Source organism: Eleutherodactylus coqui, chromosome 2 (assembly GCF_035609145.1).
Source record: "Eleutherodactylus coqui strain aEleCoq1 chromosome 2, aEleCoq1.hap1, whole genome shotgun sequence".
Taxonomy (NCBI): domain Eukaryota; kingdom Metazoa; phylum Chordata; class Amphibia; order Anura; family Eleutherodactylidae; genus Eleutherodactylus; species Eleutherodactylus coqui.
In genome coordinates this window covers 102,621,956-102,639,763 of record NC_089838.1, presented here as the reverse complement: position 1 = coordinate 102,639,763, position 17,808 = coordinate 102,621,956, and the positions used below count along the sequence as shown (strand labels likewise).

Genomic DNA, 17,808 nt, shown 5'->3' with positions numbered 1-17,808 from the left:
CCTACTTGACACATTCAATAGCTTGGTCTGCGTGACGTGAGGCCCATAACACCCTCATGTCTCCCCGCACATATTGTCAAAACTAGTTCTACCTGCAACACAATCTGACTGATCGGCATAGAGAACCTCTGGGCGACGTTAGATCCATCGTCGTATCGGTGTATCCAACTAGGCTGAATAAAGTGTCTTTATTTACATAATCTGGCAGTCTAGAGTTAAAAACAAATTACCAAAAACTTGTAAATATGTTTCTGTGGGGCTCATTCACATGAAAGCCCAGTGATTTGCATTGGGACATTCATGCATGTGAAGGAAAGCTCAGCATGTCCTATTTTGGTGCAGATTACACACCATTATCGTAGGTTGGTACATAAGATACATGCTCCATGCATATCTGCTGTGTACTCTGTATTCGCTAAATACTGCTAAATGAGCGGTGTTTATAGTACAACAAACAAAAAATTGTCAAATGTCTGTTATCCAGTGTCAAACAGAATTAAATTAGTAGTTAATTTTGGAAAACCTTAAAACGCCACCATAACACTGAATTTGGAAGAGACAAGTGACTCGACATGTCACTTAATCCGGACAGAAAGACGTTGGAAATTCCGCACATAGAATTTGCGCCTTTTGACAAACGTGGCAGAACGGCTGTGGATTTCTGCTGCAGTTTTACTGGTAAATACCTCTAAGGAATCTGCTGTGTAAATACCCTTGGGGTACAATCAGAAAGCAGATTCTGGTGCGGATCCACATCAAGATCCACTTCATAATCTGTACTATTTGGACCCGCGCCTTTTCAGCTGCAGGAGTGAAGTCTGCTGCGAATCTGCACCGCTTCGGTGCAGATTTTGATGCAGTTTTTGCCATAGACTTTGATGCGGATTTTTTGCACCAACACCGCTACATGTGAGTGTATCCTCAGACCGTTTCATAAATCCCACGCTGTCTGTTGCCCATAGCAAACAATTACAGCACGGCTTTCATTATTTATAGTGCTCTTAAAAAATAAAAGCTGCTCTATGATTGGTAGCGATGGGCAACAAAGAGTTAATTTTAGCCCGTTTCATAAATCTGTCCACATGTCCTCCACATGACCACCTTTACATAATAGTATATCAAGGTGCGTTGACTACCTAATTCCCTTGATACACAGTTATGTCAATGGGTGTAAAGTGGTTGAAATGAGTGTTTTTAGTCATTTTCAAATATGACATGTATAACAAAACTCAATCCCCCACCGTCCACCTGAAAGAATAGTTCCAAAAAATAAAGCCAGTTCACATGTTAGTTTTATACGAATTTTGCACCAGAATTCAATGCGCCACATGAGCAAAAGTTGCACCACTATACAACATTCTGCATGCAATAACTATCTAAAAACTGTATCTTTTTCTTATATATATATTTTTTTATATATATATATATATAATCAATCATCATCCCCGGCGCTGACGGCTTCGCCCCTTTTGGAGCGCCCCCTCCCCACTGGACTCCATGTATTGCATGCTAACATACATTACTGTACACCTGATGCAATGAGCAGAGAGCGCCTTCTCCTTCACAGCGCTGGGATCAGACTCGCCGTGACCAGTGAAGAGGAAAAACACCAGAGCAGGGGGCACAAGAGAACAAAGGGTTACAAATTAATAGAACCAACATTAAAACCATTACTGTATATGGGAACAGCTTTGTCTGCAGCTCCTTTTTGCTTTGCTGTTAGGTGAATATGGATTTCCCTAGCAACATCTTCCTGTAGCTGCATAGCAGAAGAGGAGTTTTCAAGGAAAAATGTACGAAAGAGGCTAATAAAACATATTGCAAAAATGCTTAGACTCCCCTATTATGTCCCGTGTTTAAAGTGTGACGCCTAGTGATGGCTGCTAACATAATTGCTGCTAGGGGAGAGGGGACCCCGCAAGAGTGGAGAGCGGAGCGGGGGCTGCAGGAGCAGAGGGCATTCACTACAAAAACCGCAACCACAGCTTGTCGGACCAGCGTTCGGAGCAGTGGCTTCACAAGATCCGAAACAGAATACAGCGCCAGCACCCAATCCACATCTGGGGGCGTGACGTGGGCATTCCCTGTCGCTGATCCAGGCCAACCCATGTCTCCACCTCTAGTTCCGGTGGAGACCTATTGCACCAGTACCATGATAACACGCAGTGCCCACCAGCATAAAGCAATGTAAAGGAAGCAGCATGTAAGGCATATGTTCAAATCCTAAAAGGACACTTCATTCCACATGGTCCATGCGTAAGTACGCAGCGGCGTTCCGATCCCAATCTGGATCTTTGTTGAGCTTGACAAAGATCTCGGTTGGGATCGAAACATCGCTGTCTATTCCACATGGTTCATGCGTAAGCAAAGTGTCCTTTTAGGATTTGAACATAGGCCGTGCATGCTGCTTCCTTTACATTGGAGGTACTTCTGGGTCTTGGATCCGATCCTGTGGAGGCGTTGCATCCAGCAATTGCGAATATACAGCTTGATGCATGACTACCTGAGAAGTGAGTGCTGCTGGACAGTTTGTCTGTCTTGGGTATGTTCTCACAATGCCCACCAGCGGTGACACCAGCTCTGATTGCTTATATAAAATCAGGCCGGCAATAGAGAATGTTTATGCTAAATTTGCCCCAGCATACACCCCTGAGGAAAACCCTTCTGTAGAGCCCCGGTATTATATAAGCTGTGTGAGAGTACATCAGTTACACCCATAAATTCTGGATTTATGAAGGGAAGGACACCAAAATTGAGCCCCCAGAATAAAATAACAGGCTATGGGACAGACTTGTTAGTCCAGGGGCCCACCTGGGGATTCACCAGCTTCCCCGGTGGCCCAGTCCAAGCCTGATTCTAGAAATGGATATATTTCAGGGAATCTGATTATTCCCTTATGCACACTTGCACTTTTCACTTACATCAGTATTTTTTAGTAGTACCATATTGCTGTTTCCTCCTAACAGTAAGCTTGTGTTAGCTATTAATCCCCCTCTGCGAGGCTTCAGCTTCTTTCCTCTTCAGTGGAATTCCTGGCCATCCACCCTTTCCCAGCAGTAACAACACCCAGGGGCCGGCTGTCGGAGGAGTCTGCTACATGAGGTGTTCTATAGATGCAAACACTCCAAACTGGACAACGCCTGCACGGCTCCGCTCCCCCACCAATTCTGCATTTTTGCCAAGGTTAAAGAAACAAGCCACATAAAACATATTCTAGCGTCATTGAAAGCTGCATTGGGGAAAGTAGTGGATAACATTTCCTACAGCTAAACCGTTTGAAACTAGGCGTGTAATTGGAAGTTTTTGTTACCTGTAAAGATCAGAAGTCTGCATCTGAAAACCTGCTAATAGAGCGGGTGACCTTGTACCGCGGAATTAACTGTGGCAAGGAAGAAGGACTGCCAAAGACCAAAATGGACTACAAATAGAGCTAGAAGACTTGTTTCTTTTTGTAAACTTTTTACATTTTTTTTTTCTTTTCATTATGACACTAATTAATGTTCATTGACATGCCATATCGTAACAGACAAGGGTAATCACAAAGTCTCATGCTGGACCTGCCAAAAATAATGTATGAAAGACTTACCTGATAACTTATATAGAGCTCATAAAAACTCATACTTTTCACTAGATGTATTTTTGTATGTTACCGGCATTTTTGCTGCATATGTGCCTTTTTTAACTTCCATTTTGCATCCATATGTCACCTGTTTTTCACACGCACAAAAAAAGAAACCCCATAAGACCCAATTGATGTCAGCTTTAACCCATAAAAATACAGGGTGTGCAAAAGAACCCAAAACAAAACATCTTACAGTGAACACGGATGCAAATTCATGTTCGCTTTTTTTTAATGCCCACATAGACTTTACTCTACGGTTTTGGTCCATGAATATGGACCAAAATAGGACATGCTTTTATTGTTTCATTACGCGCAACTCTGGTTTAGTTCAATGGGTTCGTGTGCTGACTGTATTCGTTCTGTAAAAACTATGGACTCCATATAAACCTGTGTGAATGGGCCCTTAAAGGGGTTGTCCCGCGGCAGCAAGTGGGTCTATACACTTCTGTATGCCCATATTAATGCACTTTGTAATATACATTGTGCATTAATTATGAGCCATACAGAAGTTATAAAAAGTTTTATACTTACCTGCTCCGTTGCTAGCGTCCTCGTCTCCATGGTGCCGACTAATTTTCGCCCTCCGATGGCCAAATTAGCCGCGCTTGCGCAGTCCAGGTCTTCTCCTGTTCTCTATGGGGCTCCGTGTAGCTCCGTGTAGCTCCGCCCCGTCACGTGCCGATTCCAGCCAATCAGGAGGCTGGAATCGGCAGTGGACCGCACAGAAGAGCTGCGGTCCACGGAGGCAGAGGATCCCGGCGGCCATCTTCACAGGTAAGTATAGAAGTCACCGGAGCGCGGGGATTAAGGTAAGCGCTCCGGTGAGCTTTCTGTACGTCCCTGCATCGGGGTTGTCTCGCGCCGAACGGGGGGGGGGGGGGTTGAAAAAAAAAAAACCCGTTTCGGCGCGGGACAACCCCTTTAATGTTAAAGATTTGAGGAACTGTTTGTATTGGCTTACTTCTGTTTAACCCTTTCCAATGCGGCGTTGGCCTTCGTCCGACATTAAGATTTCCCTACATAGCTCCAATGTCTGATGAGGGCCGACACACGTTTCTAACAGCCTCTGACATCGGAGCGCTGTCCTGCATATTGTTAGAAACGTGTCAGCCCTCATCCGATATCGGAGCGATGTAGAGAAATTTTAGTGTTGGACGAGGGCTGACACTGGATCTGAAATTGTTACTTCAAAAACATTGCTAATCTCTTCATGACAAGTCATTTTTATGCATCTCTGTTGAGTAGTTCCAAGGAATCCACAATGTGCTTCCTATCCAAAATAAATAAGAGCGGGGGAGTGTGTGGGTGGCAGGGAAATGGGATTGGAAAAGGTTAAAGTACACTCATTGCAAAAAAAAAACCAAAAGCACCTAGAAGGAAGTTGTTGGAATCAAATGAAACTTTTGTGTGTGATTGTAACAATATCGAAGCAAAATGATTTATTGCGGAAAACTGAATACTTGCATGGAGGCTCTAGTACCCTGTTGGGCCGTCACTGGTTTGAATGCAAGATGTGATACAGGTGGGCATGGGGGCTCTAGTACCTGTTGGGCCGCCTCTAGCTTGAATAAAAGATATGATACGGCCAGGCATGGAGGCTCTAGTACCCTGCTGGGCAGTATCTATCTTGGATACAAGATGTGATACGGGTGGGCATGGAGGCTGTAGTACCCTGCCGGGCAACATCTCTCTTGGATACAAGATGTGATATGGACAGGCATGGAGGCTCTAGTACCCTGTTATACCATCTCTAGCTTGGATACAAGATGTGATACTGGCAGGCATGGAGACATACAAGTTCCGTATGGTATCCTGTGGCATATTGGTCCGTATTTGCTGTAACTGAGCCTGTAGATTGTGCAAACTCATAGACTGTTGATGTTGGCACAGCCAAGGCACGATTGAGGTGCTCACACCTAGGACATGAAAACAGCCATTGTTGATGCCTGAACTAAATCTGGATTTGTCGCTGAAAACAGCTTTGTTTCACTCTGTAGCGGTCATGTTTTGTCATTCATGACACCACTGCTAATGGAGGTGACAGTCGGTGGATGTCAAAGGCTGTATATGTAATGGGCGCTGTGAGACAAAATGTCCTTCAGCCAAGTGCCTGGAAATGCTTCTGACAGACACGGGTGTAATGATGGTGCCACCTGTCTATAGATGGAGAGCAGTGGAACAGTTGATGCTGCTCGTACTTGTCGGATGATCAGATGATGATCTCTACTGGAGATCTGACCAGGGCGTCCTGAGCCCGGTCACCTTGTGTGCCCTCACACATCCACTGGTGCCAACTCCTCCTAACAGTCTGGTCAGAGCGGCCCAGGTGGAGGCAATTCATCAATACGACCATCCAGCTTCTCACATTCCAAGCGCCCCTCTCAAACTCTTAACTGGGTGACAAGACGGCACATCTAATCACGCCACAGCTCTAATCATTTACATATCTGCATTTTGAAGGAAAACAACAACAACTTCTGGGTGCTTGATTTTCTTTTTTGACAAAGCGTGTAATTAATGTTAAAGGCCATAAGCCTGAGGCTGCACTGCCTGTGGATGCTCACAATGGCCCCTTCAGTATCTCTTATGTCCTTGTTTAGTGTGCTTACTTCTCACCTTTTTATATCTCCTCTTGTTGGGCTAAAAAACCCTGCATGTGAAATTCAGCCTAAGGCTGGCTGTCCACGGGCGAGGTGTCCTAGCGAGATCCGCGGCGATAAATCGCACGTGGAACTCGCATGACATGCTTTCCATAGGATAACTATGGAAAGCACAGCCTTCTGCACACGAGCGGAGAATCGTAGCGATTTTTCTGCTCGCGTGATTAAAATTGCGGCATGCCGCGATACTCTGCAGGGAGCCTATCATTAATATAGGCTCATCGCGGAGACCTTTTAGTGCTCCCCCCTCCTCCCCTTCGGCGGAATATTGCTAGCGATATCCCATCGTGGCCGTGCACAGGCGGCTACAGCTGCTCATGCATAGCTCTGCTTGTCCTAAATGTGATCCTTTTGAGTTGAAACATTTCAGCCGATCACTCGATGCAGTTTTTGCGGGCGCACAGCAGTAAACGGGGGTGACTATAAGGATACAAATGACACATCTGAACTCAGTGTCCTGTATACTATGTAGCTAATCCTGTAGTTTATAGAGGTGGCCTGAGATGACAGTCTCTTTCATTATAGTGTATTACAAAAAGTTCTTTGTGTTGTGCATCTCCCTGTGGGTCACGAGTCTTATTATATGAGTAAATTGTCTGTGAAGCTCCCCTAATAGTAAAAAAAAAAAAAATCTGTTCATCATACATAAATGATCTGATTTCCATGTGTTGTTGTAGACAATAATACAAACCAGTCACAAAAGATCCACCATTGATCAGTGCTATGTCGGGTTGGAGAGCGCATGTGAAACTATGTCATCTTCAGACAATGTGATGCGCTGGGTGACACATGCGCAGTGTCAATATGTGCTGGACACTGAGGGAGTAGCTTCTCGCTTTGCTGCCAACTGCTGATAGGCTGGCTGGATTGTCTTTCAGCCCAGCCAGCCTATCAGTTAACATTTAAAAATATTTAAACAGACCTCTTAATACAAGGGTTGCCAGTTATAACATCCTATATACTGGCCATCGCTGTGCCAGTGTGTTCTGAGTTGTAGTATTCAGAGATGCTTTGTTCAGTGGTTCAGCTACAGTTAGCTGTATACCCAGTTTTCCTGAGTTTCTAGTATTCAGTGAAGCTAGTGCACCTTGGAGTGGTTCTTGGGTGTCTTTCCCAGAGTAGGGTCGCCCTTTTCAGGGTAGATGCTCTGCTTGAGGAACCAGTTGTCTGGTTCACATTCTGGTAAATTAGCTCATCGAGTTCTCAGCTTCTTGCTACATTTCATGAAAGTACTTAGTCCGGTTAATCCTACATCATTTGCTCAATTCCAGGACTCTGTGTTTGAACCTGGAAATCATCACATCCAGTTGATTTTACAGGTCGTACCAGATGAGACACTAATAATTATCACAGACGATTTGTTTTTAAATCATGGTATTCTTATTAGAAAAAGTAGATCGAAATATATGAAGTGTGACTGACAGGATACAGAAGCTTCCACAAACTAGGAATACAATGAAATGTATATGGTTAACATTGTCCATGCATAATTCCTCGCTTCATAGCTCCCATGGGTTTTATATTTATTTTTCATGCTTGTCCTAGTCCACCCTATATATATAATAACTTCTTCATAGATTAAGTCCATATTTTTGGGGCTTGTACATCATCTTTGTAATTATGGTAATTAACACTTTAACAGTAACTCTGCGTCCTTATCAAAAATCTGGAAAGGTTTCCGTGTTGGCTGTTGTGGTCTCACGTAACAGTATTGTCATCATTCAATGGTCATCCTGGAAAAAATTTATATTGTAAGGCCGCCTCCAGACGTCCGGGTCAGATCCGCGGCGAGAATTCTCACAGTGGGATGTGAACCGTGACCCGCGGCTCACCTGCTCCCGCGTCTCGCTCTGCTATGTACTGGCTGCTGCCCAGCCGCCACATGTGCAGTCAGAGCTGGCGCACCACTAGTGACGTTCGCACAGAAATAGGAAATGCCGCGATTTGTTTACCGCGCTCGTTTTTATGCGGTCAAATCGCGGCTGTCTGCATAGGATAGCATTGTCTAATGCAATCCTATGGCAGCGGGCACTAGGGGAAATTCTGCGGGAAATCCTGCCACATAATTTCTGCCCATGTGCAGGGGGCCTAACTTGAGTGACTGCGTGTATATATATATATATATATATATATATATATGTATGAAAAAACTAACTTCTGACCTGTATTATGATCTCAGCCAGTTTGCAACCCCACAAGATATATCAGAAAAACAAGCCAGCTTTCAATATGTGATGAATACTAATTGCCCTAGGACAGAGTACAAAAACTGCTTTCACATGGCTGCAAAGAAGGGTAAGCCGAAACTAGAATGCCAATGATATTGTGAGTAGCAGCTTTAATTGTGCAGTGGGTGCTGGGAAGAGGGCATGCGATTACATCGTACCCCCCTGGCATGGAATAGTTACTTTGCTGATACTGACATAAACTGCAATATGTTAATCTGGTAACAAGCCATAGTGATCACGAGTATCTAATGAACATAATGTCCTACAGATGTGTTTGATTGGATGGGCGCTAGTAGTGAACCTGGACAGCTTACAGTATGAGGGATATTACATTAAAGGAAACATCCATGTAGATTAAAAATACGCAGAAAGACGGCATGCAGCGATTTTTTATTTTTTTTTTGCCCCAACGCAAATGTGAAGGAAACCATTGAAAATCATTGGTATCATAATTCAGCGTTTCCACCCACTCTCGCATCGCGTGATTTTATCGCCAATACGAAGGCAGCCTTACTGACCATTAATGTCATTGAGGTACTTATGCCCGCTCTTATGTCTACTACTTCTCTAATCTGATTACAGTAACCGTTTCAGAGGAGAGTCTACAGTAGATGCAATGCTATTCATAAACCATAAAATCATGTATTTAAGACTTTTGGTATGTTAATCTGTTGATACCAGGTTTCTTGCCTAATAGACAGATTCAGGTCTGCAATTCAGCTGGTCTGTAGAAAGCCTGCAGCCTTCTCATTGTGACTTCTCTTTATGGTGTTTTCACACGGTGTATTGGAGGCAGTAAAAATCGTATCGGAAAAACGCATATCGGTAGTTTTTCTGATGTGGCTTTTGCTACTGTTCTTACTGCTTCCAAACCACCCCATGTGAATGCACCCTTATGTGCAAAGTTGCCTTTTTGGAAGACTTAGGGCTTGAGGTACAACTCTGGATGCCACAGTTTCTCTAGACAGATTGGATACAGTGATGGCAATGTACCCTTCAAAGTAATTTAGGACCTCATTCAGACGGTTTGTGGGTTCTTTGGTGATCTAAGTTAAACAGCGTGGAAGCCAGTTCTTGTAGCCATAATTCAAACATTATTAATGCAACTGCTTTACAGTCCTATGAGTTCTAATGAGTGGAAAGAGTTTAATGCATAGGGGTTTAGCAGGTTTTCATGAAAGGCTATGGAAGGCTCTGTGCATAAAAAAAATCAACACACACATCTTACTAAGTTCCTGCAAAAAAAGGGATGCACTCATCTGTGTTTTGCATTGAGTTTTCCTTTCCATGCATTTAAAAAACATCATACTTGGTTTGCAGGCTCCTCTACATTCAAATTTCTGGCTCTGGAATGTTCCTAGCACTGATCCGCTGGTCTTTCATGAAAATGCACAAGCTCACCTCCCCCTTCCCTCTCTTCTTTAAGACGCTGTGTAGGATAACCGCACTCACTCAATACAACATAGTTATGTCTCATCCCTTCTCTGAGTAGCTGTTGGTCCTTTTCCCTCACTGCTGATAGGAGTAGAAAATTCACTGAAGTGAATTACAGCCCCCTGTGATAGCTTTCTTTGCTCTCTGTTCTTCTGATCTTCTCCAGCGTCCTTTAGCTCTGTCATGCAGCCCTCTGTAATAGTAGCTTTCTCTGCTCTCCTCCCCCAGTAACGTCATACAACCCTATGTAATAGCTCAGTGAAAAGGCATTGAATGTACATTCACAACAGGGGAGCGGGCTAGGGGAGGAGTTGAGAAACGACCCTTTAGCTTACTCTGTCAAAATTTGCTAAGATTTCAGTCCTCCAGTCTGCAGTGCATTGGGAAACAATCCAGAGATTTTTAATGAAAGCAAAAAGTCTTGATTTCCAAAAACCCAATGATTAAAAGGAAAAAAAGAGGACAAATGTGTATATAGCCTTTTGAGGGTGAATTCACATATGGCAGATTTGTTGCAAAAATGTTTGCAACTGTTCCATACATCTGGATGAGGCTTACAGAATGTCACATTGATGCTATGGAGAAAACCAAAACCCCTTCAGATGCATGGAACAGACTTTTTGATGCACAGAGTTCTGCAGCAGCACTGCCACGTGTGCGATTTCCACCCCCCAAGTGTTGTAGTTTTTCTGTTTTGAAGTTGCGTTCTAACACCTATTCTTTCCAGGTTGCACAAATCAATGAGCGTGATGATGACATTTGGGTCTGTCTGTTGATGTCTTCAGTCTTTTCCTCCTATGCTCTTATCAAGCAATGATCACAGTAATGTGCAAGTCTAGATTTCTAAATAGTTACCTGCTAAGCAGTCATTTCAGAGCCCAGTAAATGACATACTGTACGGAGGATGTAATTAGATTTTCCAATCTTGATAACATTTTCTGAAAAGTTCTTTTCTTTCTCTGACATGCAGCAAGGACTTATGGGCGAAGGAGAGGTAATATTTCTGCTTTTCCATCTTCTAACAATGTTTATAATATCAGTGATAAGCACCGCATTACTAGCTTGTCATTTTCTGAAATACTAGAAAATATGAAAATCTTCTGCTTCTATCATACTGATGGCTTCAACTGACTCCGACTTTAGCGGCATCAAGTATTCCGAAATGTTTCAAGATCATATCCTTAACACAACTAGGATAGCTACCATTCAATGTGTGCCATTAGCCGAAAATGCAAGTATGACTGTTCCTGAATCCTCATGACCAGCCCCGCTTATCCCCCCTTATGTACTACATCCCTCTGTGCTTTGCTCTGTGGCACAGGATCATTGGCTGTCATGAGGTTACAGAGAAGTATCACTTATGCTTGTCTGACTGTCTAAGGCCCCCATAGACATTAGAGAAAAGTCGGCCATCCAGCTGACTGTTGGGTGTGTATGGGGTCCTTACGACTTTCACCTACACAGGTGAAGTCCAGATAAAGAAGGCATGTTTAATTTTAACACCCATTTCTTTTGTCCCCTTGGAGATAAGCTACTTTCAGAGCTGTTGGCATCAGCTTACCTCCCTCTTGCTTATTGAAAAGACAAGAATACTCAGCTGAAGCAAGAGTGCATATGTGTGGGGGAACCAGGAAAAATAGCTGGCGGCTGAGCAAGTGTTCAACTGACTGCTTTTGAAGATGTATGGCCAGCTTAAAGGGAAGCTGTCCCGCCAGCACCATAAACGCACTTACGGGGCTGTTAGAGGAGGTGACAGTCAGATTAAGTGTTTTTTTATACGCGCCCACAATCCTTCGCTGTCGGCCACCAAAAATTGCACACCGTAGGGAAATCCGACACTCTTCAAATTACCATACACGTCCCTCCCATACAAGTCTATTGCAGAGCGTTCGCATGGCAATCTGAAAAAAAAGTCGGATTGACATGTGGGACGCGATCTTCAGGGGCTGACAGTGAAGGAGGAACACAGGAGCGGATGAGTGTGACAAAAACAAACTTATCCGGCTCCCTGTCACCTTCCTTAATGGCAACATAGGTAAGTTTGTGGTGCTGGAGGGAGGTGACAGGTTCCCTTAAGGACACGGCCCTTTTTTTTTCATTTTCGTGTTTTCTTCCCCACTTTCAAAAAATCATAACTCTTTTGTTTATCCATCAACGTAGATAATCTGATGGCTTGTTTTTTGTGAGACGCGTTGTATTTTTCATTTGTACTATTTAATGTACTATATATGTATTTAATGTATTGTATGCACTGAAAATATTTTTTTTTAAATGGGGTGTAATGGCAAAAAAAGTAATTCTGCCACCTTTGGGTAGGTCTTGTTCATACGGTGGCTTACTGCGGGAAAAATGACCTAATTTTATTCTGTGGGTCAGTCCGATTATAACTACACCAGTCCAGTTATATATAATACATACATACATTGGTATATACACATATGATCGGACAGGCAAACTCTCAAGCCACACCACATGCATGATTCAACGGTGGCAATGCCGGGGGTCTTCAGAGGTAACCAGGCTGCCATGGCAACTGAAAAGCACCTTGCGATCTCATCATGGGGGGGCCATTCGGAAGCCCCAAACTTTGATCTGCGGATTTAAATGCCGCTGTCAGAACAGACAGTGGGATTTAAAAGGCTACCAGGCACGATTAGCGTTCAGGTGTCCACTGTAAGATCCCCCACCAAACCAACCCTGAAAGCACGGGCCGTATATATACACCCTGTGCCATTAAGGGGTTAAGCCTGTTCAGCGTAAACTCTGTTTGGTATGAATGACCAAATCTTGCCTGAACATAAGGAAAATGTCAGTCTTCACACTATTCAGTTACTCCATTCTTTTAGTAAATTGAACAGCGAGGTTTGCTGGGTAGTGTGCGCTTCACTGGTAACATCCGTGACTGAGGAAGGGGCTACTGTAGCTGAACAGGTGAAACATGGGGTGTTCACATTCAAAAGGAGCATTTTTTACTTGACACTCCATCAGTTTGTCCAGAATCTCTGGTAATTTCCCTCAAGAACACCTGCACACAACTTCAGCTGCATATCTATATCTACAATATAAAACTAGGTAATGGGATAAAATCAGAATAGAAATCGGATACTTGCAAGGTGGGACCATTTCAAAACTCCTGAATAATCTGGAATCGCTGTGCCGATGTGCTACGCCGATGATATACTTGACAAAGATCACTGTGTTGATCGAAACGTCGTATGTGTATGGAGTAATAAAGGAAGAAGTTTTTACTGCATCGCTGCTTGCTGCCACAAATTCTTCTCTTCTGTTTGTGCTACGCCAATGGGTCACTGCTGTTGGCTACATATAGTGTTTTGTAAATCACATGGATTGCACTACTCAATTACGGATTTTCCAGTGCCGAATCCGCAAATAATCCACTATGTCTAAACACAACTTTAAAGCAGACTGTTGCCTGTATGGGTTGTCCCATGTAAGAGCAGCATATTACATGGACAGGGCTGCTCTTCTATAAGGCCAAACAGCACAAAAGAAGATTTTTCCATTTGGCTAATAGGGGAGATCATAGCATGCAGTAAACACATAACTATACGTCTACTGTTTTCACAAGGGGGCGCTCCCTCTGCCTCTCCCAGTGTACACAATAGTCTGTCAACCACTGTGAGAAGGTTGGGGGTGCACTCCCCTCAGGACTACGGTGGACCTACTCTGTTTCCCCCGAAAATACAACCCTGTCTTATATTAATTTTTGCCCCAGCCCTTCCCACTGCAAATAGTGCAGAGGGGCGGAGAGGGGGCGTGAGCTCAGTGCATTAGCTTCCGGCCCGCCTCCTCCCTCTGCAGAGAGGGACACCGTATATCAGTCGGGCGTGAAAACCTGGCCAATATATGCACGTCTGAATAAGCCCTAAACATGAAAATTGCACTCCAGGTCAGTTTGTGTGGTGATTGTGGGAAAACCTCATCCAGTGGTGCTGATACTGTAAAACGCTGCAGATTGTTCGCACCAGCTACACCATATAAATATTCTACAGCTGGTTGGATGTAAAGTATTGTGCTAGTATTAAAGATCTGCTTCCACCATTTTTTTTCCTCCCCCACTTTCAAAAATCATACATTATTCTAGTAACAAGGGTACATGAAGGCATTTGCGGGATGAGTTGTAGGTTTCAATAACATACCATGTAACGTATTGGAAAACAGGAAAATGTGTAAGGGCTTATTCACACAGCCGTATTGCATATTTTGGTCCGTGAATACACAGCGTAGTCACAAACTGAAATACTCAGATTCCATGCGTATTTCTGCCTATGAGTGTTTTTTTTATACGTGCGTTTAAAAAAAAATTGCACAAAATGCCATTAGTTTCTTGCACAAACATACAGATCCATTCACATCTCTGGGCTTATTTTGGTGTGTAATACGCATCAATTTCGGCCATGATATATATTTTTTTCTTTCGGTCATGTGGTGAAAAAAAACGCAGCTATGAATAAACCCATTGCAATCAATGGTTTCTATTCACTGTGTATAATGATCTCTAGGTAGGGTCAGTTGGGGGAAAAATACAAGTTTGGGGGGTTTACAGTGATCATGATGCAGTAAAAATGACGTTATCTATTTTCTGTTAGTCAGTACAATTACTGTACCAGATTAAGGCTAACGTCACACTGGCAAGTGTGCCATATGGCTGTAAAGTAAAATTCGCTTGCCAACATGTGATTTTTGCTCCGGATACGAGGCATCTTTGTAACAAAGCTGCCTTGCATCACTTCAGGGAAGCGCAGAGTTTCTCTCATTGTTTTCAATAGGAAAGCCTCGCATCGCGTGCCCCTAGCACGTGGTGTGATGACCAGGAAAACCTTGCTCATGTGTATGACCCCCTATTCAAAAGAATGGAGTTCATTTTTGTGCCTCTCGCTACGCGCAAATCTCACACGATTTTTTTGCTCATGTGAAGCCGGCCTTATGTAGTTTATATTCTACTACTCAAAAATAACTTGCAAATTAGTGTAGATCCAACCACTGGGACCTCTAGTAATTATTAGTTATTAGGAAATTATAGCACCAGGATTTCTGGTGGCGCAATGTGCAACACAGCTGTGCTACATGCACGCCACACACACAGCACTGCTACATGCATTGTTCATCCCATACAACAGAGATCAGAAGTAGCACAGCAGAAGAGATGAAGGACCTGTGATGACGTCACTGTCATGCTCCGCCCCTAATCACATGACAGTGATCATCTCGAGCCACACAGCTCTGCTACATGTACGCCATACATACACAGCTCTGCTACATGCACGTCACATACAGCTCTGCTACATACATTCTTTTTCCCATACAGGAGACATCACAACCAGCACAGCTGAGTCCTGCACACACTGATCACCCCCTGGTCATGTGACCCCCAACTCCTCCCACACTGGTGACTGATCACACAACGGTGACATCTTCACAGGGCCTGTAAACACATGGCTGCTGCCAGACTCTGCATGTTTTAGAACCTGTGATGATGTCACCGTTGTGTGATCAGGGGCGGAGCATGTAACTCACTCACAGACAGGTGGTCATTAGTATTTTGATGATATCAGGGTGTTGAAGCAGCCTAAAGTTTAGGCAGCAACCGTCGCTGCCACTCTATTCACTTCAGTAGGACCGCCAGAAATAGCCAAGTGATCCCATTGCAGTGAATGGATTGGCAATCCACAGGATAGGGAATAACTTGCAATCATGGTACAATCCCCTTCAACCTCTTTCTGACATCCGACATATATGTATGCTGGATGTAAGTTGGTCATTGTGTAGAGTGGGCTCTATACAAAGCGAGTCACAGCCAGCCACAAATCCTTGGATCAGAGAGAACCGTGATCAAAGCAGTTAACCCATTAGCTGCTGCTATCAGTTCTGAAAGTGGTATTTAAAAGGCCCAATAGAGTGAGGGGAGCTCTCTCTGCCACCTGAATAGCTTGTGTAAGTGATCGTAAGTGTACTGTGGGGACTAACAAAAAAACAGTTTTTAATATTTTTTAAATATAGTGATAATTTAAACTTTTCCCACTTGTCACATCAAAAAAGTTAAAAAAAATTGTATTGTTGCATCTCTAAAAGACCAATTTATTAAAATAACATATTGTTTATCCTGCGCAGTGAACACCATCAGAAACAAAAATATTCAATGCCAGAATTGTGTTTTGTTTTTTTAAGTCATCCCATCTCCTTGAACCACTCGAGGACTGTTTTATAGACTATAAACATCCATGCAGTTGTATCCTAGCTCTACATGTCCATCTTACAATGTCCATGCAGAGATCCCCCAGCTCAATGATTAATGATAGCCAGGCACAGCAATTACAGTGAGAAAGGACTGCGGTGCCCTTCTGCATCTCACAGTTCAGGCATCTCATTCTGCTGGCTCCCCTTCATGTCGTAAGACAGCTGAAGCCACTGAGCTTTGCCCAAAGACCCCAAAACTCATCAGTATGGTCTCTGGTCATGTGATTGGAGTGACAGCAAGTCAAAGCAATCCCATTAAATTCATTGGGAGCTGTACCTTCAAATAGCAACCCAGAGATGTCTGCTTCTGGCTCTGTCTGCAATGAACAGCTAATTGATGGAGATCCTGAGCAGCAGATACCCGCTGATCATCTATTGATGTCCTATCCTAACAGGCCATCAGCAGTAAAATCCTTTTAGAAGCCCTTTAAAGTCGAGGCTCACAGTTGCATTTTTGATGAAGAAAAATATTTGGAAATTATACGCAACTCAGTGGTATTTTAAAAATTGGCACTTTTTTCCCAATAGTCCCAAACTGTTCCATTGTCAAGGCCCCAAAACTGCAGTGTATTGTATTTTTGATCTATTAGACCAGTTGATGGTTTGGTTATAGGCCCCCATTATACAGCCCTAAAGCCGCCCATACATACAACAGTTTGATCGGCCACAACGCGGCTGCTCAATCATCCATGGGACCTTTTGTATGAAGGAATCCCAGTAACAATGTGCTAGATTAAACTGGTTGACGAGGAACAAAGTTCTAAGAAAAATAGTGTAGAAAAAATAAACATACGAGGCTTGTGCAAAGTGGCGAATGTTAGCCGGTCACGCCATACACTTCTATTTTCAGTCTACCAAGGCTGAGATTTTTCAATCTGACTGATCACATTTTTGGAGGTTGACATATACTTTGGGTCTGGGAATCAGAGAGCACATCCAAGGTGAAATAAATGTATTTCGATGGATATTACTATTTATAGTGACTGAAAGCAAATGGTGTAACGGCACAGTGAAAGCTCCAAGAAATATGCCAATGCTGAATTCATGAATTTGACCTGAATTACTGCTACATTCTACAAATATAGTTGAGGTTTGCAGTGTCCTTTTCAATCAAAATGTGAGGGCCCATCTGCCAGCGACAAGGTGACTCCTCAGACAGGACCATAAGGGCTCACTCACACGGATGTGTAGGGGCTAATATGTAGTTCCGGAAGCCCATGGATTTACATTGAGCCATTCAGACATGCAGTTTTTTTCACACGGGTATTACGCACTTGAACAAAACGGAGGATGTCCTATTTTGGTGTGTAATATGCCCATTATAGGCTATGGGGGTATAAAATCAGCATGTTACATGCGTATTTTACTGTGTATTACGCACATGAAAAATACGTGCGTAATGTGCAACCCATATATACATGAGTGAGCCCTAACACTCAGACTCGTCTCTCTTTCGGCCCATGGCCACCTAATGAACTAGGCGATGGTGGGTTCAGGTCTTGGACAGATGGGGGGCAGAAAGCTGCCACACCTCCAAGTGTTCAGTCCCTCGTCGCCAGCAGATGGGATCTCACAGTTTGATCAAAATGTGCACCAAGAACCTCAT

The 17,808-nt window shown here is 43.5% G+C and overlaps 1 protein-coding gene across 2 annotated transcripts in view; it reads left to right on the top strand.

The window, feature by feature from the left end:
- Nucleotides 1-17,808, top strand: part of CPEB4 (cytoplasmic polyadenylation element binding protein 4) — a 76,448-nt gene that overhangs the window by 42,887 nt on the left and 15,753 nt on the right. The window contains exon 4 of one of the 2 annotated variants that reach the window (XM_066591273.1): nucleotides 10,915-10,938. The exons of the other annotated variant lie outside the window; for it this stretch is intronic. Within the exon in view, the coding sequence (XP_066447370.1) occupies nucleotides 10,915-10,938 (24 nt within the window). The remainder of the gene's footprint in view (nucleotides 1-10,914; nucleotides 10,939-17,808) is intronic. 2 annotated transcript variants of the gene reach the window in all.